This window comes from Alosa pseudoharengus, unplaced genomic scaffold (genome assembly GCF_046254945.1).
Source record: "Alosa pseudoharengus isolate Yale_2024_CS ecotype anadromous, Long Island Sound unplaced genomic scaffold, YU_APseudo_1.1 YU_APseudo_1.1_scf_11, whole genome shotgun sequence".
Taxonomy (NCBI): Eukaryota; Metazoa; Chordata; class Actinopteri; order Clupeiformes; family Clupeidae; genus Alosa; species Alosa pseudoharengus.
The window spans coordinates 4,648,977-4,673,998 of record NW_027468576.1 but is presented as its reverse complement, the minus strand read 5'-3'; the positions used below and the strand labels follow the sequence as shown (position 1 = coordinate 4,673,998).

The following is a 25,022-nucleotide window of genomic DNA, read 5'->3' as shown; positions in this document are numbered from 1 at the left end:
TGTGGGTACTGGGATTGGAAGCGGTGGGAGGGCTGAGCTCACTCTGAATTACAGGAGCCCAAGGGGAGCGCATCAGTGGTGGAAATGAAAGAGAAAAACAATTTTCATTCAAATAAATCGACCAATGTCAAATTCGAATTAATCGATTAAATTGATTTATCATCCAGCCTCACATAGGATCTCATTTCCAAGTTAGCAAGTGTGATATTTATCAGTGGAGACCGTTTAACACGTTTCTTCCAGTCCTTCTAGTTGCAGAGTGTGCAGGTGCTAGGCTAGCGCAAGTCAACAGTTTATGTTAGCCTGCCACTAAAAACAGTCTTACCCACTCCACAGTACACCGAGGCAAATAAATTATAACGCCAGACAATGGATGTAACCCTGATCATCCCTGACCATTATCCATCTATAAATTGCAGGAACGTCTGACTATCTGTGTGTGTGTGTGTGTTATTCGCATCTCTCGAGATGTTCTTGTTTGTATAAGAAATGGGAAATATATCAGTAAATATATCGGTAAAATAGGCCCACATTGGCTTTTGCCGCTCTAGGTATAGGATCAATCTGGTGCAGTTTGAAAAGAAATTCAGAGGTTAGACTTGCTTATTTTTTATCTATGGATGAAAATATTTCAGCTGTAGCCTAAACTATTTTGCACTTATCATTTTAACCATCCACACACAGGTGGAATAGTTCTGATGATACTGCAATAAGTTCACAACCACAAAGCATATTTGTTTCACAGTTCAGAAATAGTCAAACACGACTGCCCCAATTAAATAAAATATTACTGATTTTTCAATCCCACTCCAGACTATTTTTCGCTGGATCTGAACTCAACGCACATCCTTTTCCTCCTTCATCCGTTTCTCCTCCACCTTCTTTCTTTTTTCTTCTTCTTTTGCCCTGAGGTATAATAAAACAAAAATATTATAGGTTAAGACTAAGCTTTTTATTACAGGTTATTATTATTCAAGCTAATAAACATTTAGTACATGGGTCCTTGAACCAGCTCTTCCTCAGTCCCCCTGAACTGAGAACTGATATTCCATCACTTCTACAAGCATAACTCTGTGACAAGTAATTATGATTGGTGTGTAAATCTAACAAGACAACCACAGATGAGCTCAATCACTATTTTATATTCTCTGCTATTCTCTGTAGCTTAAATGTTATTCTACTGCTGAAACTGTAGCTTTGTAGCTTAAATGTTAAAATGCTTAAAGGTTAATAGCTTAAATGTTATTCTATTGCTCTAAGTCGCTTTGAATAAACATGTCTGTCAAATGAATAAATTTAATGTAATCAGGTATGCAGAACAGAGAAACATTAAAAAAAAAAAATGAAAAAAGGTACCCACTCTTGCTTAGACTTGCGTTGTTCTTCCTTTGCTCTTAACTTTTCTGCCTTTTCCTTCTCATCTTTTTCCTTTTTTTCTCGCTTTTCCCTCTCTTCTTTTTCTTTCCTCTCCCTCCTCTCTCTCTCCTTCTCTTCCTTCAGTCTACGAGCCTCTAGCTTCTTTTTCTCATTTGCAGCTTTGGCTTCCATCCGCTGTTTCTCTCTCTCAGCACGCTGTAGTTCCCGTTCCTCCCTCTGCTTTAGGTTCTGTAAGAGAGCATATTAACAACACATCAGTAGGGTAAAACTAACCTTTCACAACGGTCTAATCGTAGCTCACGTTCCGTATTAAAGGGACACAATGAAAGATTTTCACCTTAATATAACCTTTACGAAGCCAATTTGATGGTAAACTAACTTGTAATAGGTGAATCGTTCACTAACATAGCTATACAGCATAGACTTAGCGAGTCACTACAGAGAAAACCAGCCATGCAACTTCAAGAACGGCGGCCCGACAAATTTCGCAAGAATCGTGAAACATTACTTTGTCAGTAGATATAGCTGTTTGGAGATAGTTTTTGCCTGTTAATCCTTCACCTCCACAACAAAAGCATGTTCATTGTGTACAGGGGGGATAAGTCACGAGAAGTTATTTGCTACTTACTTATGAGTTAAATATAAATACATATCACGACTCTAGAGGGAGCTCTACAATCTGCTTCACAATGATAGGAGGAGCTGACATCAAAGGATCAAATCATTTATGTACAAGGGCCAAGCCTACAAATTTGGGGATCCTCACACTTAATGTATGTGCCAAATCTGTAGTCCTGTTAATCTGCATTGCAGTAATGTAAAAATCAGGTGAGTTTTCACATAGAGCTCCGTTTCTCGAGGTCACCGAGTACTGTTAGTACAAAAAAACGCTGCACTCTCTGGGCATGTAAATGGAAGCACACGGACATGCCCCCAAAGTGTAGTGCTGTAGCTGCCTGGCTGCTGTAGCTGCCTGGCTGCGTTAGCTGCTGGTTGTAGCAACTCGAGCTAGGTAAAACCGTTCTGTGTGAAAACTCGCCGGATTTATCCTTTAAAACAACACAATGCAGTTCTTTGACCTTAACATAAAGGCTTCAAACTCATTTTGATGCTACAATGACTTATAATTTAGAGAACAAAGTTTCTGACATTGGCAATGCTTGCCCCAAATGCTTAATATTGCACTATCCGTTGTTCATCAGGTAGATCATGACACATTTAATAATTTTGACAAATTGTGTACCAACTTGAATTTCCCCTGGGGATCAATAAAGTATCTATCTATCTATCTATCCATCTATCTATGTGCTAAATAGTGTTGAATATTGGTTACAAAGGGTATAAATATCAATTCGATCAATGGCGTCGCTTTAAGCAGATTTTAGCCGATGAAATGAAGGGCACATGAGTTTACTTTGACCACCTTACCTTAGGAGAGCTTCTTTTCACCTTTTTCATCTCTGAATCCCCATCAGGTTCCTTTATTTCAGAAGAGATGACACCAAATTTGTATTCATATAAGCCTAGCACCCAAAATAATTCAGAGCTTTGGAATTGAAAATTCCATTGAACCCACAAATGTAAAATTCTACACATTAAAATTGAACCTACTGGCAGTGACAGGTCATCATTTAGAAAGTATAATGCAAAGTAAAGAGTTGAGGCATTTCATTTTACCACCTGATTTTTTTGCCAGATTAGTTGCACCTTGGCCTAACTGACATCTACTTACTGTGATCGAAGATGATGGCAGGCAATGACCAGTCTTGTGAGAATCTGGTGAGCTCTCCACAGTTGATAGAGAGCTAGAAGAGGCAGCTGATAACCGCAAACCATTCTCATGTCTCAATTCATTTTCAAAATCTCCTTGCATATTCTCCTCCATTTCAGTATTCTTCATGTGGTCATTTTCTTCTACTTGGCCATCACCCTGTTCTTCCGTGACAGGCACAGAAGTGTTGGAATTGATGGTATGTAAAGAATTCTGATGACTTAAAAATATGCAGTCATCTGTGGGAGCAGAAGAGGGTGCTGGTACAGCCTCTGATTTCTGCTTGACAGTGTCAGAGGAATTGGAATCTTCTGTTAAGTCAACTACTGCCACAGGTACACAGGGAGAAAAAAGCGGTTGCCTTTTTTTAATTACAAACCCATCTAATGGCCCACGTCCATTAACGATGGCTGGTCGAAGACACTGTGGAGGAGAAGTGTCATTTGCATCATTCTCTCCATCAGAAACTCCACTTCCAAGGTATGAGGTGGGGGGACCTTTTGCTCTCTTTGTTCCCAAGTTTCCTTTCAGTTCAGGATTGAGCCGTTTGAAAGGAAGACGGGCTAAAGGAAATAAGCATACCTACAATTAATCAGTCTGCTTACACTGATACAACTTTTCCCAGGAGAACGTCAGGATATAAAATTAACTTTTTGATCTATCTGCCAATAGTGGGTAAACAGAAATGTATTAAAAATATTTTTCAACTGGCCATAGTACTATGATGTCATTAAAAAAAACAGTCTAATCTAAATCATCCCTGTTGCTGTCCTGTCTGTGATCTGTTCAGGCCCTCGACTGATCTTTCGAGTCCCTTTGTTTCTCTGATTTAGTGCAATAATGTTTCTTCCTGCTATAAGAAACAGGCTTGGACAGATTAACACTATCAGATGGCTCAAATGTCCAAACGTGAACATAGTGAAATGAAACACCACAGAATGAAGATTTGATTGTTTCAGCACACTCCGAGAGAGACCCAAGGTTAGTGTTCATAGAATATGCACTTTAAAGTATTTTTGGACTGTAACTAAATCATCTTTTCACTTGCTAAGTTCAGTAAGTTAGTGTTAATTGACATGAATGAACGACCAAATTCTTACACACCGGTGATTTCAGAGTAGCAAGAGGGGCTTCAAATTTGGTCAGTTGATTTTTTTTCCTTTAACTAGCTGCAGCCTAAAGTTAGAGTGTTAACGCCGCAGCGTACATGTTTTTGCGTCTTGGCATACATGCTGGACGTGACATTTGGGCTACATCGTCAATTCTACTTTTGAGTTCGAAGTTCAAGATTGAGGTGCAATTTCGATTGATTTAGACTTAAAATCCAAATCGTGACAACTCTATATAAAACGGTGTTACAATTCACTAATTTTCACTATTTATTCATGCACAGCAAAAATTATGCAGATATTACTGTAACTATTACATTAGACCTCCTACACGCTGTGTAGTATGATGTGTGCCTATGTCTCTATGCTTGCTGATGCCGATTGGAATGAGACCCGTTTTCTTGAAAATTTCTCTTTTGTCATCTCCCCTAATTTTACATTGTTTGCTGTCCATCTCCGCTGTTGCCTCTGCACGAACTGCTCTCCAACAGCATGTTAGTTGTGGTCCTCCTCTACAACAGCTCTACTTTTCTGGCTCTTGCTGCTTCAGCTGTCAGCAGAATTGGTTGAAACCAGGAAATATTGGAATTAAAGTAGTCTAATTGGGTAGCTTATCATGACCTACTGGTTAAACTGTTCTGTTTCCCCATGCGTGTTTAAGTTTCAAACTAATATTATTTCTCTATGGAATAAGCTCTTTTGAATCTTGGAAGAGACTTTTCCATATACATTGGGTTTGAGCAAAAAATCAGATTCAGAGTCAATAACATTAATAGCCTATTAGTTATACTTGCCCTGCACGAGTAGTCGCTGTTGGCAAGCAGCTGTAACATTATAGGGTGCTAACCTCGACAACCCAACAGATTAATCAGATTTAATCATCTTCAATGCCAACAACAATCCTTTCACAATTTTTAAAGCAGCACTATGCAGGTTTTTAACTTTAAAGGAAAAACCCCAACATATTGGGAAATTAGCCTATTCACTGTCTCCACCAGAGTTAGAGAAGATGATACATACCCTTCTCATCTCTGTGCATGCAGTAACTCAGTGTTAACCCAATGAGTCTTTAGCATAGTTTATTGAGGTGGGCAATTCCAACTAGCCTATAGCACCCAAAAGTGACAAAAGAATTCTAACATTTTCCCATTTACAGTACCCTCCAGAATTATTGGCACCTCATGCTAAAGTTGACTAAAACCTGATTTATTGTAATATCACAATGAAAACAAATAGGACAAATTCAACCTTGAAGGGAAGCAAATTTTCCTTTTTCTCAAAACAAATATCATAAAGAAATAAATATTTAACAAAAACACATTGCTCACAAATATTGGCACCCCTGCTTATAATACCTTAAGGCTCCCTTTGCCAATAAAACAGCTTGTAATATTCACCTATGACACCCCATAGAGTTGGAGAATACAAAGCAAGAGATGAGACTTTGAGACAAAATCTTCCCAGATCGTCCAGATTCCTACTGTAGGTCCACTTGTACATTCTCCTCTTTGACTCACCCCACTATTTTTCTATGGAGTTTAAATCAGGGGACTGAGACGGCAATGGCCGAAGCTTGATTTTGCGTTCTGTAAACCATATTTGTCTTGATTTGGACGTTTGTCGTGGTTCATTGACCTGATGAATGATCCAATCATGAACGTTTAGAATGTTGGCAGAGATTGACAGATTTCATTTGAAAACGTTCAGGTTTTTCTTGTTGTTTGTGATACCATGCACCGATTCCCAAGGCATTTGGGAATAAAAACAGCACCACAATAATTCTCATTAGGTATGGGGTTCTTTTCATTATAGTCATTCTTCAATGTACGCCAAACACACCTAAAGTGTTCCTAGTCAAAGAGCTCAATTTTCATTTCATCTGACAATAGACAACACTTTCAGACAAAGTCACTGTACCACTCAGTAACTCCTGCCGTTTACATTGGTAATTAAATGACTGGACAGGCATTTAACTAGCATGCCCTCTAAATAAGCTATTAGCAGTAAGGTCACTTTTGAAGATTGTTTGGGGGACTTGGTGACCCCAAGATGACACCTTTGTCTGTAACTTTTTAATTACAGACTAAAACGTTAACGTCTGTAACGTTAGATTAAATTAGATAGGGAAATGCTTTTGTTTGTTTTGGTTTTGTATGTTAAGATTTTCTAGGGGTGCCAATAATTGTGAGCAGCGTGTTTTCATTAAAAATATTTACTTCTTTATGAGATTTCTTCCCTTCAAGGGTGGATTTGTCCTTGTTGTTTTCATTGTGAGAGTACAATGAATCATCAAAAGATTATTTTTTTTATACCCGTTTTTAGTCAACATTACCAAAGGTGCCAATAATTCTGGAGGGTACTGTACATGTTGTGACATATAATTACCACATATAGGCTACAATTAGGGGTGTCACAATATCAACATTTCAGAATACGATTATCATAACGAAATATATCACGATAAAGATATCACAATATCAATAGCAATCATTATAAAAAGAAAGCAATCACTTAAAGTACTATATATTCATTTTATTCTAAAATGTTTCTCTCTTCAAAAACATACCATTCAGGCTTACAACTCCCACTTTCTCTCATAAAACAAAATGCCCAAACCAGGTCAACAACATTAAATTGCTATTTTTGACTGATAAGACAAATTTGAACATGAAATTGAACTAACCCTATTTCACTGTATTTATGAATACCTATAGTTTCATTGTTATTAGGCATAATTCTAATTGCAGGTAGGCTATCTGAAATTGCATTTTCAGGAGACTTGCCATAACTTATGATGTTAGCTATTGCATGTTAAAATGGCCGTCATGGTTGCACACACAACCAGTTTATGGACAAACTCAAGTAGCCTACGTTACCTCCTGTCGTACTACCTGTCAGAGCAGCTTAACCCATTTACTCCTAAAATGCCTGCTAAAAAATGCCTATAGAATCCTATGGCAATTTAGACTAAATAACCTTATTTCCTTAGAGTTTTCTGAAAAAATACTAAAAATTGTCAACGTCTACCAAAATTTAATATCAACCACCAAGTCGATGTAAAATACCTACGTATCATATTTGAAAGTTGCCGTTTATACTATAATCCGATCAGTCATTATCATTTCACATTCACACAATATTTGCTGATTCCCACTTTGTTCTGATGAACCATCCGAAAGATTCCACATGAAGCACCTGAGAACTTGACGACAGATTGGAAGACAAGACCCAGTGATAATCGAGTCATCCTGAACAAGGCCACCGCCCAAACCAAATATCCGACGATTGTCTTGTAAAAAGGGTACATTTTGAAGACTGTGGATTGGCATTACTAATACACTCTCCACTAAAAGCCATGTTGCAAGAAAGTTCATGTAATCCTGTGTGATACAACTACTACTCTACACTAAACAAAACATTCCCACGCATGTAGCCTATATCTGATTTGGAATTATGAGATTTTTATAACACCATAGCAACAGTTAAAATAAAAGATTAAAGACAAGTGTTAGAATACACATTAAGGTGTTTTTCATCAAATAACATATTATTCAAAATAGAAAAAAAATGTTTTTCTGAGAAAAAGAAAAATCACCAAAATATGTATGACAACATAAAGAAACTCAATGTTTATCCAGTGAGCTGTGTGCTTTATGCCCTTAATACAGTTATTATTCAAATAACTACTGGCTAACAAATTGATAATAGTGAAATAATGTGAAATATACCCCCATAGTCCCCCATATTGCAAGGTGATTTCCTGAATTTGCCAACAATTTCGACCATTCATAAAGGTTAATGGTGGGCCACCTAAATATTATCCAATTTACTTCAAAATTTACCAGGAATGTTTTTTTTGCTTATTGGAACATAATAAGCATAGGGAAAGATTAATTTGCATATGTCAAGGCAGATGATGCACCCCTACGCAGCAACCAGCGGGAGATTCAATGTTGCGCTACGCAGCAACCGGCGGGAGATAGAATGTTGCGTCGTGCAGCATCTGGCACGAAGGGGTTAATTAGCGATAACATGTGTCGTGATGCTTCTGTTGCCTCTTTGACAGCTCAGAAATATCACTATGCAGAGGTATGTTTTTAAGCCTACTTATTTTTTTACAAGCAAACTTTTAGCATGATCTTCAAATTCATTGTTATGCTACAGGCCAGTGTTTCTCAAACTTTTTCAGACCAAGGACCACTTAACCAATAAAACGGACCACCTAGCAGGAAACCACCTTGTACTTTCGTTTTGCACTTCAGCTTGTATTTGGTGTAAAACAAGCATGCATGGAGTTGTCAGTAGTGTTCTACCTTTGAAGAAAACGGGAGTATGACGGGAGGCTACTTTTGTGCCTGTTCGCTACAGCCATATTTTGCATATTGCAGCCAATACGTCAACTGGGCTAAGGCATGTTACCTTTCCTTCTCTCACTGCATTCTTAGAATGTCATCCTGTTCCTCCTATATCCAATGAATTCAGTGGATTGAAGAAATTAGTTATTTTGCATCTTGGCTGGCTAGTCTAACTTTCCGGTTTTACTGCGCGCTCTTGAATTTGATAGAAGCGATAGTAGCCTATTAGCTTGCTCGCAACAGCAGCAAAAATTAAACATGGAGAGTGGATGTCTCCGCGGAGACACCGCTGGTACATTAGATGCGCACTCAATCGCGATTCGACGTAGGAAAAAAGCAACGACTGGTAGTAACGAAGGTAAATTGGATTAAAGCAAAACTTGGCCAAAAACATTTTGTATGGTGATTGCCTAGTAAGGAGAATCGCGGACTATAGCCTATCCAAAGAAAGATTTGCACCAAAACAGTGCAAAACCAAGGCAGTGTTGTGAGTTGCGTTTCTACAACATGTTGGCACAAAACTTAATTTCTGTCATAAACGAAGTAAACTAAGTGTTTTCTCCATTGTCAACGTGAACTACCGGTATGTTCAAGCAGTGACATGTGGTTGAAGATGCAGTTTGACCTGGTCCCAGCCACAGCAGAGGATGAGCCACCAGCCAAAAAGCAAAGCACAGACTGATTCGCAGACTGGAAAGACGATGCATCCGTTGCTTCAGTGCCAAAGCCGATCGATGATGAAATGGCTGAATATCTCAGCTCCCGGCTCTCCGATTACCCAGACAGCGTGCTTCAATGGTGGAAGTTCAACAAAGAGTGCTTCCCAGCGATATCAAAGCTGGCACGTTTCATCTTTAGTATCCCCGCATCCAGTCCGCCTTCAGAGCGTGCCTTTAGTGTCTATGGGCGCATCTTGGAAGAGACGCACGGGATTGGGACCACAGTCGGTCAGCAACATTCTCTTCCTCCACAGCAATATTGCAAAGTGAAGTGAAATTCATCCATTAACGCTGATTTTTTTATATTATTTATTAGTGTTGTTTTTGAGCCACTCACAGCCTCTTTCTGCACATCCTATGACAAAATACTTGAATAGCCAAAATCAAAGTACTTGAAGTCTAAAAAAACAAGCAGATTAAGACGATAGCCTAAGCGTATTAGAATGTCCCCGATAGCCTAGCGTCAGAATACTCTTTATTAATAGCAATAAAAACATGTGTTTTTTCCTGTGGGATAAAATCAATGCATCTCTATTATGTGAGTAGTAGTGGGAGTAGGCTATCACGCAAACACAGGGGAGGAGATGTGCTAATAGCGATTAGGTGCTCCACCATATGAAAACAGCGCACGTCTGTTTTGCGGTAAAAAAAAAAAAAAACTTAAATCCAAATTCAGGGTTTCCCGCATCAGTGTTGCAGTCTTTTAAAATAAATGTTCTGAGTGAAATATATTGCCGTTGCTCTTAGTTCTTTGGGACCGGGGAGCTAAACTGACCCGACGCGATTTTGACCGGAGAAGCAGCCGAGTAAACAACCTGCTCTCAGCACAGTGTTGACTTGCGCGTCTAGACTGACAATAGACGGGCCTAGGCCCGTCCGTGCCTACACGTATGCTTTCTAAATTATTTAGCTAACTCCATCCCCATCAACGAACTTAGGCTATATGGCCAATATCTTTGAAATTTAACGGTCTTGGTTTTATTAGTGGGCATGCCTCAGACTCGTGGTGTGAGCGGTAGGGCTGTAACGATATACGATTCGAAACCGAAATCGCGACATTCATATCCACGATACTGTGTCGCGGTGTGAAAAGGCAGAATCGCGACACACCCTTTCTAGTGTTTCACGCAGTGCTTTGCAGCTTACGCGGCCGCAAAAGCAACCACATCTCCCGCTTTACTTATCGGTAGCCTACGTTGTCCAAAAACAAATAAATAAATAAATAATAATTTCATACCTCTCCTTGCTTTCATTGTAGACTATGTGTGCAACTTTACCAAACAGTATAGAAGTAAACCCCCTCTCTTTGCCCCGCTCTCTCTCGCGCTCCCTCCCTCTCCTGCTCAATGAACACGCGCGACTTAAATAAAACATTCACAATCGTGAAAGCAAGGACGCATAGAAGACGACTAGCTAAATTACTATTAAATCCGCTTAGCATCATCAGCGTGCTGCACATATTTTTTTTAAACTCTTGCATTGAAGTTGACTGATCATCTCAATACCAACGTTTCCCAAAAGGGCCTGTCCCAAGGAGAACAAGTATTACCTTGAAACTTAAACACACATGGGGAAACTGAACAGTCCAATCAGTAGACTATGATAGCATAGTTGGCTAGCTTAGCCTACTTTGTTTACAATATTTCCAGGCTTCAACCAGACAGCTGAATTAAAGAGTTGTAATAAAAAATAGTAGGCCTAGGCTATAGGCTAATCTGCATAAAGTGTGCTGTCATAAATATCAGTCATTCAGAAAAATATTTTTAGATCAGGATATAAAATAATAGATATATTATATTGTAATCGTCTGGTGTTCTAAGGAAGGCTATTAAAATGTTATTTAATAACAAAAAAAACATAATCAATATGAGGGGCAGGGGGGGATAAATGTTGTCCCCCCGACGATAAAAATAATTTAGCAGAGGTAGGGATAGGAAAACCAGAGGGGGGGAAATCCTCACCATCCCCCCCTACAAATCGCACCCTGGCCCTAGTGAGCGGTATGGGAGCGGAACAGAGCGGCCACTCCGGCCTCTAAATTAAAAAGCGCTCCGCGCTCAAATTCCATCCATATTACACAAAACTATAAAATGATCTAAACTTCATTCACTCTCGGTGTATAGATCAGGACAGACTTGCGGAACAGGCTGCAGGTCAACAGTCTGAGCCTGCATGAAGATAAGCATTAATGGTCCAATAGTAAAACAGTGCAATTACCAAAGGGCCCTTGAAATGATCTTTTTAAAGCCAAGGAGGATGGCTTGTAACAATGCTAGTTGTCAGCTCTGCCATAAGTAGGGACTGATCACATTTGCACATTTTGTTGTTTTGCACTTTCTTTTGCACTTGTTCTATAGTTTGTAATAGTCTTTGTTAAAATTGCACAAATTACACAAATATTTTGAAATATTTGTATACTGTTGAATAGTTTGTTTGGTGTTGTTACTTTGTTCTTTGTTTAATATACAGAGTCTGTAGTGTATCGCACAAACAAGACGCCAACACCCACACCCCCCCACCGACGGCAACCGATACAAGAACCCCCCATCCATCCCCCCCCCCCCTCCGCCGGGACCTACGACCTACCACCTTGACTAACACATTTCCTGCGGGAAACCCTGAAATTCCAGTTAAATACATCAATTAGGCTATAGAAACTTTCAGAGACAGTTGATTCAGTATTCAGAGCATCAGTTTTCTTCATTGTAGGCTATAATGTCAAAAGCAACTTTAACTTTTGTTTGCCTTTCTTAGGCTATCATTTGTTCACTTTCACGACATCCACTTCTCAATCTGCTAGGCATAGCCCTAGTCTACATGCAGTGTTCTAGTATTTTTTTTTAAGTGGAGTAGAACTACTAGGGCTACTGTATGTCGCTGCTTGTTGACATCTTATTATCATGTAGCCTATGATCGCTAAACTTTGATTCTTTTTAATGTCGCAATCGGTTATCTCTGTTCAGCTGCGCTTGTGGTTCAGCTGTGGGAACGCAATTAGCGGTAGGGATGGGCGGTGATGAGCGATGTTTACTTAGCCTATGAAGTGATGCTTAGTAAATTCCACGCAATATGGCAAAGCACAGCGATCGCTGCATAGAAAAATTTAATAGCCTTAGCACTTTCTGTGTAGCCCTACGTCCAGCCCTGAGTGTTGGCCTGGTTGCTAGCTTCTTCAAACTTTTCCAAACTCAGCTGGGTGCAGCAGGCGAATGCATTTGACCGGCATAAAATCGGCATGTCTCAGATGTCTCAGCATGTCATGGCCGGTCACGTGAAAATCGGCCAATTCCGGTCACCAGCCGATCTATCGGTGCATCTCTAATTCAAAGTCAAGCATTGAATTTAAACAAAGTTGAACTAACCACATCAACTCAAACAAGCAGTAACACTAATAACCTGATATAGGGCTTCCAAGATATTCCAGAAATTCCATGACCTGTTGGAACCCTGTCCCAAACACAGTTCAAATTAGGGCTGGGCGATATGGCTGAAAACTGTATCACGATATAAGTATATCAGTCGATATCGATAATTATTGATTTTTTTTTTTTTTAAATCTATTTCAGATAAGGACCAGAAGGGGAAAAAAGTTAAATTTAAACACTTTTAAACTTAACCTTCCTCTGATTTGAATCACCTCAGTTATCAATCAAAGCAAACAGGGAAAAGAAATAGCAACACAATCATGAGGCAAACACTCAAATAAATAAATGTGCACATAAGTCTGAATGAGCAGCACTGGTTGAAGCCTGGAAATATTGTAAACAAAGTAGCTTAATTTGCTAGTTTATCATAGTCTACTGGTTAGACTGTTCAGTTTCCCCACGTGTGTTATGACTTCGATACAATACCTGCCATAAATATCACGATGCTCGATACTAAAACAATACTACGGCGAAATCCAAAGATATCTGGAGAAGAAAGGACTCATACCTCCTCCAAGTGTATGGAGTCATTTGTGTTGAATTCGGTGCACTTTTGTAGTGGGCAGGTCAATTCTGGGTTCTAAACTTCTAAACTTCCTACATAATTTTTTTTTTTTTATAGTCAGTAAAATAGTAGGCCTACTTTGTGTGTTCAAGTCCTTTATTGTTTGTTATAGTTAATTTACATGGTGTTGTGTTTTGGCAATAAAGTAGCTTTAAATAGCCAAACTAGGTTAGATCAAGGTCAGTGTTAAAATTACTGCATGCAAATCACTGAATGCTATTCTTTAGGCCAGTGTTTCCCAAACTTTTTTTCTGGTGACCCACTTTTTAAAAATGACAGACCATCGCGACCCATTTCACTTCAAATCTACCCTGCAACCACCAACACTGTTTTAGGCCACAGGTTCTCCAACTTTTCTATGCCTCCCCCAACCATACATTGCCATAGGATCTAGATAGATAGATCCTGCTTTGAACACGGTAGTGTTGCATTTTGAGCACCATCAGCGTGAAAAGTTGGAAATGACTACTGAAAAGATACGTTTTAATGCGCATCCGAGAGTTTGGGGAAATTCTCGCATGTTGCGCATTCGTCAGCACAGTAAAGCTGTTTCTGTATTTCTAAAAAAAATGTTGTAGGCTACGTTGCGTTGCAGACAAATGGTCCTTAACACTGTGGACGTCAATTCCGATGTAAACAGCAAATAACTCAAGTCGTTATATTGTATTGTTGTATTATATTATATAGTCGTTATATCAGAACAAGAGGCTTTTGGGCAATAGCCGGTAGAATGCGCCTTTACTTTAGAGTTCGCAAGGTAGAAAACGAGAGAAATAGTGTTTAAAATGTCTATTTAAATTGTAGCCTAATATAATGCAAAATAAGAATGTGAGGATGTTGCTATTAACTTTAAAGATTGCATCTACAATCGAAACTATCTACATGCAAATTGAATATCCTTATCCGGTCTACGGATGTCTGCTTTAGTTGACAGCACGGTCACTAGATTTTAATCGATAAAGTTGAGGAACTGGTATCTGTTAATGTTGGTGCAAATAGGCGGATTCATGTCCCTTGCAGTTTGCAACTGCGAGGTACAGGTCATGGCAGGCGCCCCACAGAACGGTTTCATTTTGAGAGGTAGATATCCATGCTCTGGCTCCCCCTCTGCGATGCGTTCGTCCCCCAGTTTCATGAGCTTTTATGACAAAACCGTAACTGTTAACAAACTACATCCTAATAGAAAACTGTTAACTTTCCTGGTATGAAATGACAAATGGTATCAGTTAGACCTATAACACAGCATAAATTGTGCTGGGCTGGCGACCCAAATAAATTCTCCTGCGACCCACCCGTGGGTCGCGACCCAGACTTTGGGAAACACTGCTATAGAAAACACGACTACGTGGTTAGTGCCAAGTTCTTCTCTTATGTTTTAGTCTAGCCTAAGTGAAACGAGTATGGTTCTCTGGGATAAAGCGAACCTTCCTTCATCAATGAATTTTGACGAGACATAACGAGCTGTAATCATTTTGACGAGACATAATGAGCTGTAATCATAGGGTGCTAACGTGATGAAAGCGCAATGTTCACGCCAGAATAACATTACCATAACTTGAAAACGATCTATTTCATGTTCGGTCAGTACTACTGGTAATATTTGTCATGGCATGTAGACCGCTAATTAAAGCCCACAGCATATCACCAAAGCGTGTTGAGTCCTAATAATAATAGCGGCTTATTGTTACAGTACGTGGTAGCAAATCATGTTATCAAAGAAATAGACGTAATGTAGGAATGCACACAGATATATTGCAACAGGTAATGGTGTAGGCCTATCTGACGAAGACCTAAGTGGTTGGAACGTCGTACTTGTACACTGGGCACAAATAAGACTATCCTCACATTTTCCCCTTTGCAACTGTCAAAGAAATCCCATGAACACGGGAAGGCCTAGGGTAGCCTATACTGTACATCAGATGGCCTAAAGCAGTGTTTCCCAAAGTCTGGGTCGCGACCCACGGGTGGGTCGCAGGAGAATTTATTTGGGTCGCCAGCCCAGCACAATTTATGCTGTGTTATAGGTCTAACTGATACCATTTGTCATTTCATACCAGGAAAGTTAACAGTTTTCTATTAGGATGTAGTTTGTTAACAGTTACGGTTTTGTCATAAAAGCTCATGAAACTGGGGGACGAACGCATCGCAGAGGGGGAGCCAGAGCATGGATATCTACCTCTCAAAATGAAACCGTTCTGTGGGGCGCCTGCCATGACCTGTACCTCGCAGTTGCAAACTGCAAGGGACATGAATCCGCCTATTTGCACCAACATTAACAGATACCAGTTCCTCAACTTTATCGATTAAAATCTAGTGACCGTGCTGTCAACTAAAGCAGACATCCGTAGACCGGATAAGGATATTCAATTTGCATGTAGATAGTTTCGATTGTAGATGCAATCTTTAAAGTTAATAGCAACATCATCACATTCTTATTTTGCATTATATTAGGCTACAATTTAAATAGACATTTTAAACACTATTTCTCTCGTTTTCTACCTTGCGAACTCTAAAGTAAAGGCGCATTCTACCGGCTATTGCCCAAAAGCCTCTTGTTCTGATATAACGACTATATAATATAATACAACAATACAATATAACGACTTGAGTTATTTGCTGTTTACATCGGAATTGACGTCCACAGTGTTAAGGACCATTTGTCTGCAACGCAACGTAGCCTACAACATTTTTTTTAGAAATACAGAAACTGTGCTGTACTGTGCTGACGAATGCGCAACATGCGAGAATTTCCCCAAACTCTCGGATGCGCATTAAAACGTATCTTTTCAGTAGTCATTTCCAACTTTTCACGCTGATGGTGCTCAAAATGCAACACTACCGTGTTCAAAGCAGGATCTATCTATCTAGATCCTATGGCAATGTATGGTTGGGGGAGGCATAGAAAAGTTGGAGAACCTGTGGCCTAAAACAGTGTTGGTGGTTGCAGGGTAGATTTGAAGTGAAATGGGTCGCCAGAAAAAAAGTTTGGGAAACACTGTTCTATAGCATATTTGTTAACCTGTCGTTCTTTGAACTCTTTAAAAATGTTGGGATATGTCTGCAAGGTGTTTAGCCAAGTTCCATGCGTAGCCTACTGCTTTTAAATGACTTTGAAACATATTTTACAAACGGGCCTCTGTGTACCTGATGGCTTGCATTCACTATTCGCGATGTATCCAAAATAGTTGCAGATTTCACTGCACCCTTTTATTTTATCCACAAGGCCTAGAACTGTCGGCAATGAACTATGTTGACGTTGGCTGTGCACTCACTCACTCAGAGTTGCCTGCTTGACACGCCCACTTGCCTAGATGCGTGCAAGGAGCAGTGAGAGCAGCAGTTCACACAGACACAGAACTTTATTATTTTAATAAAGTATCGATTCTAAAAATCATTAGCTTGATACCTTTTTAGTATCGATACACCGTGCAACACTAGTTTCAAATGAATACTTTTTCTCCTTGGGACAGGCCCGTGTGAGTCTTTGAAAATACTTTTCCATTTGCATCGGGATTGAGATGATTAGAATTTAGCAGTCAATTTGAATGCAACAGTTTTGAACAAATTTGTGCAGCATGCTAATGATGCTATCCGGATTTAATAGCAATTTAGCCAGTCGTCTTGCACAATTGTGAATGTTTGGATTACATGTGCATGCTGAGGAGGGATGCGCCTGTTGAGAGGGGGAGAGAGAGAGTGCACGGGGCAAGGACTCATTGAGAGTCTAAGTTGTGGTATGCCTACTTCTATCGTCTATTCTGGTAGAGTTGCACATACTAGCTACAATGCAAGATATATTTAGCCTATTTATTTATGGACAACTTAAGGCGGGAGGTGCGTGTTGCTTTTAATTATTGAATGTATTGGATTTTTATTGATATCGATTACATGTCTATTGCGATACATATCGCTATCGTTTTATCGCCCAGCCCTAGTTCAAATGCAATTAAAGCTACCTTTGCATGAAGCTGGGTGTTGGAGGATTTTGTGGTGTACGATGACTTAACCTACCTTGGATAAGTCTCTTGGCAGAATTACTTTTGTCACCACAATCCATACCTGAAAAGAAAATTGTGAAAGAATACAACTATTGTTAGACTTTCGTCTGGAATATCTTTACCTTGTGCTGTTGCCGCACACAATGCCTCACAAAATAGGATTCCATTCCTTTTCCTTTAAGTTGGAATAATAGAACATTTCGCCATCGTATATTTTCAAAGGAACTGTTAAAAACCTTAGTATAATGTTATTCCTGGGCTGTACAGTGCAACATATAGACAGGTTTCATGTTTCCAAATGTTACTGGGTATGCATGTGTAACGGAGGCAGAATGAGCTAGTGAACTAGTTGCCCGTGTAAATCCTCACAGCCCTAACCTTAAGAACGCTTCTAACCGCTGAGTTGGAAGCCTGGGCTTTTAGCTCAGTGGTTGGAGCGTTCGTCTCTCATGCCGGTGTGTGTGTCAAGGTGGCGGGTTCGAGGCTCGTGAGCGGTGAACGAACCGACCTTGTGACATTGGTGCCGTGACATGGATGGGAGTGAGGATTTAGGGAGGTGAGCGTAACGGAGGCAGACTGAGCTAGCGTGCTAGTTGCCCGTGTAAATCCTCACAGCCCTAACCTTAAGAACGCTTCTAACCACTGAGTGTTACAGTCTATGCAATGGTTGATATACCAGTATAGCACGGTATGATACAGCTTTGCATAGGACAATGCGATACATGCGTGTGAGGAAAATAAAACCAATGTTCAATTCATTGCATTTTCATGCTAGCCTGTTTTTGTGGTAGAAATATCAGTATCGGTACTTGGTATTGGCCAGTTGGCTACAAAAATGTATACTCATACTCGGTTAGAAAACAAATAGTACCGGTGCATCCTTATTTCAAAATGCAGAAAACTATGGTGTCAGTCAGCTACCTTAAAGGAACCGTATGTAAGAAATGTAATTCAATTAATCATAAAACGGCCCTGATGTCACTAGACATTAGGAAATCATGCTAATTTCAAATACTTATATCACTGACAACAGTAGTCCGGCCAGGATATCGTCATTTAAAAAAGTGAAGTTGCAGCCCTCAACTGATGTTGATGTTTACATATTTGTGTTTTAGCCTGATCCGCCACCCTCCACCTATCTAGTAATCACAAAGTCAGTAGTGTTTCGGCATCTGGGTTGCCAGCTCTGCTCTAGTTACCACATCTGCGGTGTACACCGCTCTACAGTATTTTGAAAGTGATTGTAGTACCAGTTTTGGCCAAAATCCTACACACGGTTCCTTTAATTGACCGATCCCAAGCCCCGTCCCCTTTTACTACGTCACAATGGACTTCGGAGGACCTCGGTCAACCTCGGTCAATTTTGTATTTTCTAGTGTCCATTCTGTATGACAATACACCGGTTATGGGAATGCTATAATGCTTCTTTTGCGAGTAGCCTAAGTAACTAAATAACTAAAGAGCTCAAAAAGGTTCAAATATATGCCTGGGGTACTTGTAAAAGTGACATCCGATATCCTGACCGTGTAAATCATTAACACACAGGCCTAACTTTGCATAACTTTTGATAGGCTGCTACTTTTCAGTAAAGAAATCGGAGTGTGTACAAAAATGTTCCCTTTATGTGTGTTCATAATTACACACAAAAACATAACTAAACCATGTTTCCACTGTTGAAACGACAACATAAGCCTACGCAAAAAATTACACTTTCCTTGCAGGAACTGAACTCACACACGATTGGAAGACGCGCTAACAAATAGGCTACACCAGGCTACATCTTCATCTTCGATCACGTATCGCCTTAGAATACTTTCAGCTTTTAGGCACAGGCTAGCTTGCCATGTTTAACTTGGGATAGAAGACTGTTCACAGAAAGAAGCTAACGATAATTTTTCCAAACGCAATGCATTATCTTGATGGCTGAACGAGAGATAGCCTAATGCCTTCTAAAGATCAAATCATGTGCCGAAAAAAACTATGCCTTGCTGTATAGGCTATGCATTCTCGAAATCACCAATATTAGGCCTATTACACTGATGAAGTCTAGAGCAAGTCGGTGTTGGGATGATGCTGGCCAATCGTGAAACGTGGAGACGCACAAGACCGCCTAAAGGATAATTCCGTTATTTCGCACTTTGAGTCCCTTTTCTGGTTTGTTTTGGATGAACTAGAGTGGTGGACACCGAAATTTTGACCATGGGCCCTGTCTCAACTTTGACTCGTTTTGAACCGCCTTTGACTACTTCAGAGTGGCTGTCTATGGGCATGCACAAACATGTCCTTAAAACAAAGTTTAAAGTTCTCAAAACTGTAACTGACCGAGTGGTTAGTGGTGTTCGTTGATGTTGCAAAACAAGTAGCGTAGCGAAATACAGTTTCTGTCGTGTTTTATTTGGCATTTTGTAAAATCCCATTGATTTCTGTTGGAAGACTCATTGCACGTTGATATTACTGCACCACCGGAAACGGGGGCTGTTTACATTTAGTTGTAGTCTTTCGGCGAGACCTTCTTTTACTGTCTATGCTTCAGGCTCAAATATTGAGCGGAAGTCTATACGTGGTTGTGAGGCATCTTAAAAAAATAGTTCCACAATAGCAAATAACACGGCTGGAAATCATACATTGCGCCAATATATTTGTTTTTAATAATCAACGAACACCACTAACCACTTGGTACATTGACGTGATCAACTAGATCATTATTTCTGAGTAGGCAGAAGTGCCAAACAAACACCTGATTGTAGGATCAGAATTTAGTGTGAAACCCAAGGGACCCTGCCATCTTTTCTGACAGCTTAAAGGCATATCTGCTGACATGGATATAAAATGATTGACATGAGCTTAAACTGTCATCAATTACGAATGATTACACAACATGCAAAAAGGGTAGGTATTTTAGTGGAAGAATTGTTCCCTCGAAAATGGGACATTTTCTCTTCTTATAGAAATAGTTATTGACAATTATTCAGACTACTGCAATCCTCAAAAACGTTCATGTGCAAGTTGGCAATATGCAGTAGCCTTCAGAATCAAAAGAGAATGAAATGTCTATATTCTATTTATTCCTTAACACCTTCATGAAAAGCAAACTGGAGTAAAGATGCATTTACATTTGTTTGCGTTCGTGAACTTTATTTCAAACTTCAGCTTGTGCGACTATTAATGCATTAACACAAGCTGACATGCAGTTGTCCATTTATGCGAATTGGGCAAACCCGTGTCAGCAGCAGTATTACCTGGCCTGTAATAGTTGCCCCTCCCGCCAAAGAGCGATAAAGGTTTAACGTTAATTCACCTTCATTACCGTCAACCTAGGGTAGGTCGGTCTGTATGGCAAGGTTAACAAATAAAGTAAACTCTGGATAGGCGACCAGGTTACTCTTTAAGCTAACTTACTTAGTTTTTAATACCTGATCTAACCAAATCGAGTAAGACTGTCTTCATGTTGCCCTTTTAACGTCACGTAAGATATTTGACGTCAAAGATAACCTCATGTAGCCGCAACAACTGTATAACAGTTAAACTTAACATGTCTCACCAATCACCCCAGGGTGTTTACCATAATAGCTAACTAGCAAGCCAATAAATAAGCTAGCCTACTAGCTAGCCAAAACCAACCAAGGATTGCTGTTAACGTTAGTGAATAACGTTAATTATCAACATTTGTCTTAACGTTAGATAGCATTGACGCTAACAAGCAAGCCATCAACGAGCCATGTAACGTTAACGCTAACGATAAATTCGTAATATTCACGTTGTTACAAAAAAAATAATAAAAGAGGAACGGCAGTGAGGTTTTCAAACCTTCTAGGTTAACTTTGGCTGGAAATAAACTAACGTTAACGTTCAACACCACAGCAACTTCTTATGCGATAACAATCAGTAACGTTAACTTAACGTTAGACCTCTAATACAGGTCGTGTTAAAGTGAGTGTTAGAGTAGTAGCACTAATGTTAACATTACATTAATGAGTAGGAAGCAATGTTGCTAACTTTGAGTGAAAAAATCGTTCTTCACCGCGGTTCTGCTTTGCACAAAAATTGGTCAACAATAATTTTACATGTGTAAATTATGTGGAGACTATAACCTACTAACTTGTTGAATGTTACTCTTGTTAACTTACCGCTACTTTTTTCGGGAGTAGAGGCCAAAGGCCCGTCCGCAGATGGGTCTTCTGCCGCCAGCATCACAACCATCCAAAACGTACCTTGCTGGAAGGGTGTTAGCCAATGTAAGCTAACTAATCGAGTTCTGTGAAGGATTTGACTGTATACTAGTCAAAATTGTTCCTCACTCCCGTAAATTTTGTTCTCTAACGTAACCATATATTGCTGATGGCAATAATGACGTAAACATTAGTTACCTATGTTTACACGTCGAAATACGTTTTACAGTGTAAAATGCAGAATGTATTGCAACTCTTCACAAGTCCCTTTCTACTGTTTCTACTCGGCGCTTCTTGTCAGTCAGAATTGGCGGGAGTACCGCAAAGGCTCAACATGCCTCCGCTGATTGGACAAGTAATACGTTGACGTCTTCAGAAAGTCACGTGTGTCCGGTTACGTAGGAAGACGAGTTCCGTTGACAAGTGTGGGAAACACCAGAGCCCTGGAGACACCTATGGGAAACACACTGGAAACACAGCAAGGCAGAGGTTAAAAGCATGATCCTGATGGCAGTACACCTGGGAGAATGGAACGTCTGGGAGGCATCTTTATTACCTCCAACCTAACGTGAGGAAATACAAAAGCATAAGCGCTAACAGATCCAGACATGAGGAAGTGTGGTGCTGACTAGGCTGAGGCTTGGTCACACCAACTTAAATAACACCATGTTTCTATGGACAAACATGTTGATGGTAAAATTGTGAGCAGTGCACAAGGCGCAGTGTAGTGGAAGACTAGTCTCACTACAAGTGGAACATGTACCATGTAGAGAGGCAAGGCAATTTATTACAGGTAGAGGCCAATGAAGTTGTTTTTGTATTGAGAAATACAGGAAATATTTGTTTTATTTTTGTTTTCCTTTTTAAGGGATACAGGGATTTAAAAAGAATCTAATTTAAAGGTAGGCCTAATCTGCAACTCCTGTTCTATAGTCCAGTCCAGCGGTGGCAGTAAGACACCAAGTAGTTGTCAACTGCCAATTAAAAAATAACTTTTTTTTATTATTAAACTTTAGACAAACAACCAAGGTACTGTATAACTTGACAAGACACAACAAAATAAAAACAAAATAAAGTTAAGACAGGGGCTCAATCAACAACTAAATTGAAGACAGACAAAAGAGGCTGTAGGGCTTTTACATCTTTCACAAACATTAAGGATCTATACAAGGAGACTCATTTCTCCAGTGGGCTTTAAAGAAACAACATTTATTGATTAAAAAAAACTTTACAACTAAAATCAAAACATTCAAAACAAAAGATACCTTCTACTCATCACATATACCAAATCGGATTACTTTCCAAGTTAATGAAGAAAACTAGGCTTGTTCGACTTGAACAAGACAGAAGTTGGACAGGATTTCTAACCCGTATGCATTGCGTCCATCCCAGTATGCATTGTGTTCAACCCAGCATGCATCACAGGGCCTAAATTTTACTGCGGGATTGCGGGTATTGCGCATAATTTGTTCAAGTCCCGCAACTCTAGCCATCATAATGCGAGAAATTCCCGCATACACTTTTACAGCCTGTCTGATGACGTTAATATAATCATGAAGTGGCGTGAATTGCGGTGCTATTGACCGGACGGATCAACTACCGAGTTGAATTGAACATAGCCTCATGCAGACGCAGAAACACACACACGCGGAGAGAGAGAGAGAGAGAACCACTTTGCGCTTATGCAAATAGGCTACGCAACCATGGCAAACTTTTACATCTGGAAAGAGCTCCTTGGTAACTATCCTGCTAGCTCAGGTCACGTCAACACTTGATCCCAGAAAGATTGTCTTCGACTTGTTAGTTTTTTGAACATTTAATGTATCTAATGACATAGAAAACATAATGATTTGCATCCACATATCCTTATGCACTATGCACAACTTTTATTCACTAACGACTAGCCTAAAACCGTCAGGCTGAAGGGAGGCTAATTACTCTCACGTATTTTTTTAAAGTGACAGGCACTCAATTACACCTACTCATCACCATCGTGCACTCAATTAGACCTACACACCACATTAAAGATATGCCTAAGTGTTATTAGGTTAAACGTCAAAATAAAGCATTCAAATTACTAAATATGTTTAGCTACTAGTAATTACTAGTAAAATGCTATACATTAAAAAATACATTATTAACTAAATACACTCTATATGAATTTAAAAATATATGAAATAGAAACATATCACATAAGCCATCATTTTCAGTGTGTGTTTGTGTGTGTGGAGAGAGTCAAGCAGAATCTAGGATGTCCACTGGTGTGAATGATCCCACTAGTATATATTACTGATGACGTCAGGGTGGTGGGGGCACCAAAATCAAACACTTTTTCAAAAAAGTATCGAAGAAGTATCAAAATCGCAATTCTTGACTTGGTATCAGAATCGACCCCTCCCCCCCAAATTGTGTAAATCCCCCCTACTTGAATAACCTAAGGGGGGAATTCCCCCCCATTTTGAAAAATTAATTTTAAGCCCTGCATCACATCAAGTCAGATCTGAGCAGATCTGCATCAAGTCGAACAAGCCTAATGTCTAATAAGGGGAGAACTTCCACTCTCGGAAAACTTCCGGTTTCTGAACTGGTTGCAGTTCCTTCTGTGATTCCACATGAGGACGCTCGTCCACGAGTGCAGAATGAATGGAGGTCTATGAAGCTGTACCCCTCAAAATCCACTTTTCTCGGGATATCATTTTTTGTCAAGTAATTTGAATATTCCCAGGAAGCAAAATCAGATTGGCAAATAGTGGACCACTATGCCCCCGATGTATCGACAGTGGTTCGCCAGCCTCTTTCTATCTGGGATTGTATTCGAAAGGAGAGGCAAAGAAAATACACTTGGTTGAGTATTATATTTTTTAAAGTCACTTAATTATTCTAAAAAGCCTTACAAACGTGTCAATGATGTCATTCATTAGCACAATGCTAGCGTGTCATGGGCAACAACGACCCAACCTGTAAGAAATCAAAAGGGCATAAGTACTCGTTCATTCAACTTTCGATCTATAACCCATGTTGATGTTTTGATCTACAATCAAATCTGAGATTTCTTAACGACAATCAGGGGAAAGAGACAAATTTAGCCATCTAGCTCCATTGACTCCCATTCATTTTGCACTCATGGCAATCGCCCCCAGTGGAACTCTGAAGGAACTGCAACCAAAATTCAGTACAATGAGACTCCACCATTTGGGGAAATACACTTATTTTCCACCTCCCCTCAAATTAAACAATTGACCTGTCGCTAAGCCCCGCCCCCCATTGTTACCGTGTGAAAACTCGGACAAACAAACCAGACTTGATTAGAAATACATTGTGGACAATGGCAGCTGACAGTATATGAAAGCAGGCTTTGAGGACGCATTGGTCGAAAAAGGATTTACTTTCCTCCAGAAGCTATCAAAAGGGACTTAATTATGCTATGGAGGGGTGTATTCAAAACTTTAGAATACATGCAAGGTGACAAGCAGTTGTGGCGAGTAGCCGTGCAAATCACCGTGCACCATGGTATTAAGATCGTCTTGGTAGTGT

At 39.7% G+C, this 25,022-nt stretch overlaps 1 protein-coding gene across 1 annotated transcript in view; it reads right to left on the bottom strand.

Moving 5' to 3' along the window:
* chaf1a (chromatin assembly factor 1, subunit A (p150)) overlaps positions 1-21,932 on the bottom strand; it is a 64,235-nt gene extending 42,303 nt beyond the window's left edge. Inside the window, exons 1-6 of the mRNA XM_076277786.1 lie at positions 21,447-21,932; positions 17,333-17,380; positions 3,110-3,711; positions 2,806-2,856; positions 1,361-1,605; positions 846-906 (exon numbers count right to left, since the gene is read on the bottom strand). Coding sequence (XP_076133901.1) covers positions 846-906; positions 1,361-1,605; positions 2,806-2,856; positions 3,110-3,711; positions 17,333-17,380; positions 21,447-21,519 — 1,080 coding nt within the window. The 5' untranslated portion in view covers positions 21,520-21,932. The remainder of the gene's footprint in view (positions 1-845; positions 907-1,360; positions 1,606-2,805; positions 2,857-3,109; positions 3,712-17,332; positions 17,381-21,446) is intronic.
* Between the last annotated feature and the right edge of the window lie 3,090 nt (positions 21,933-25,022).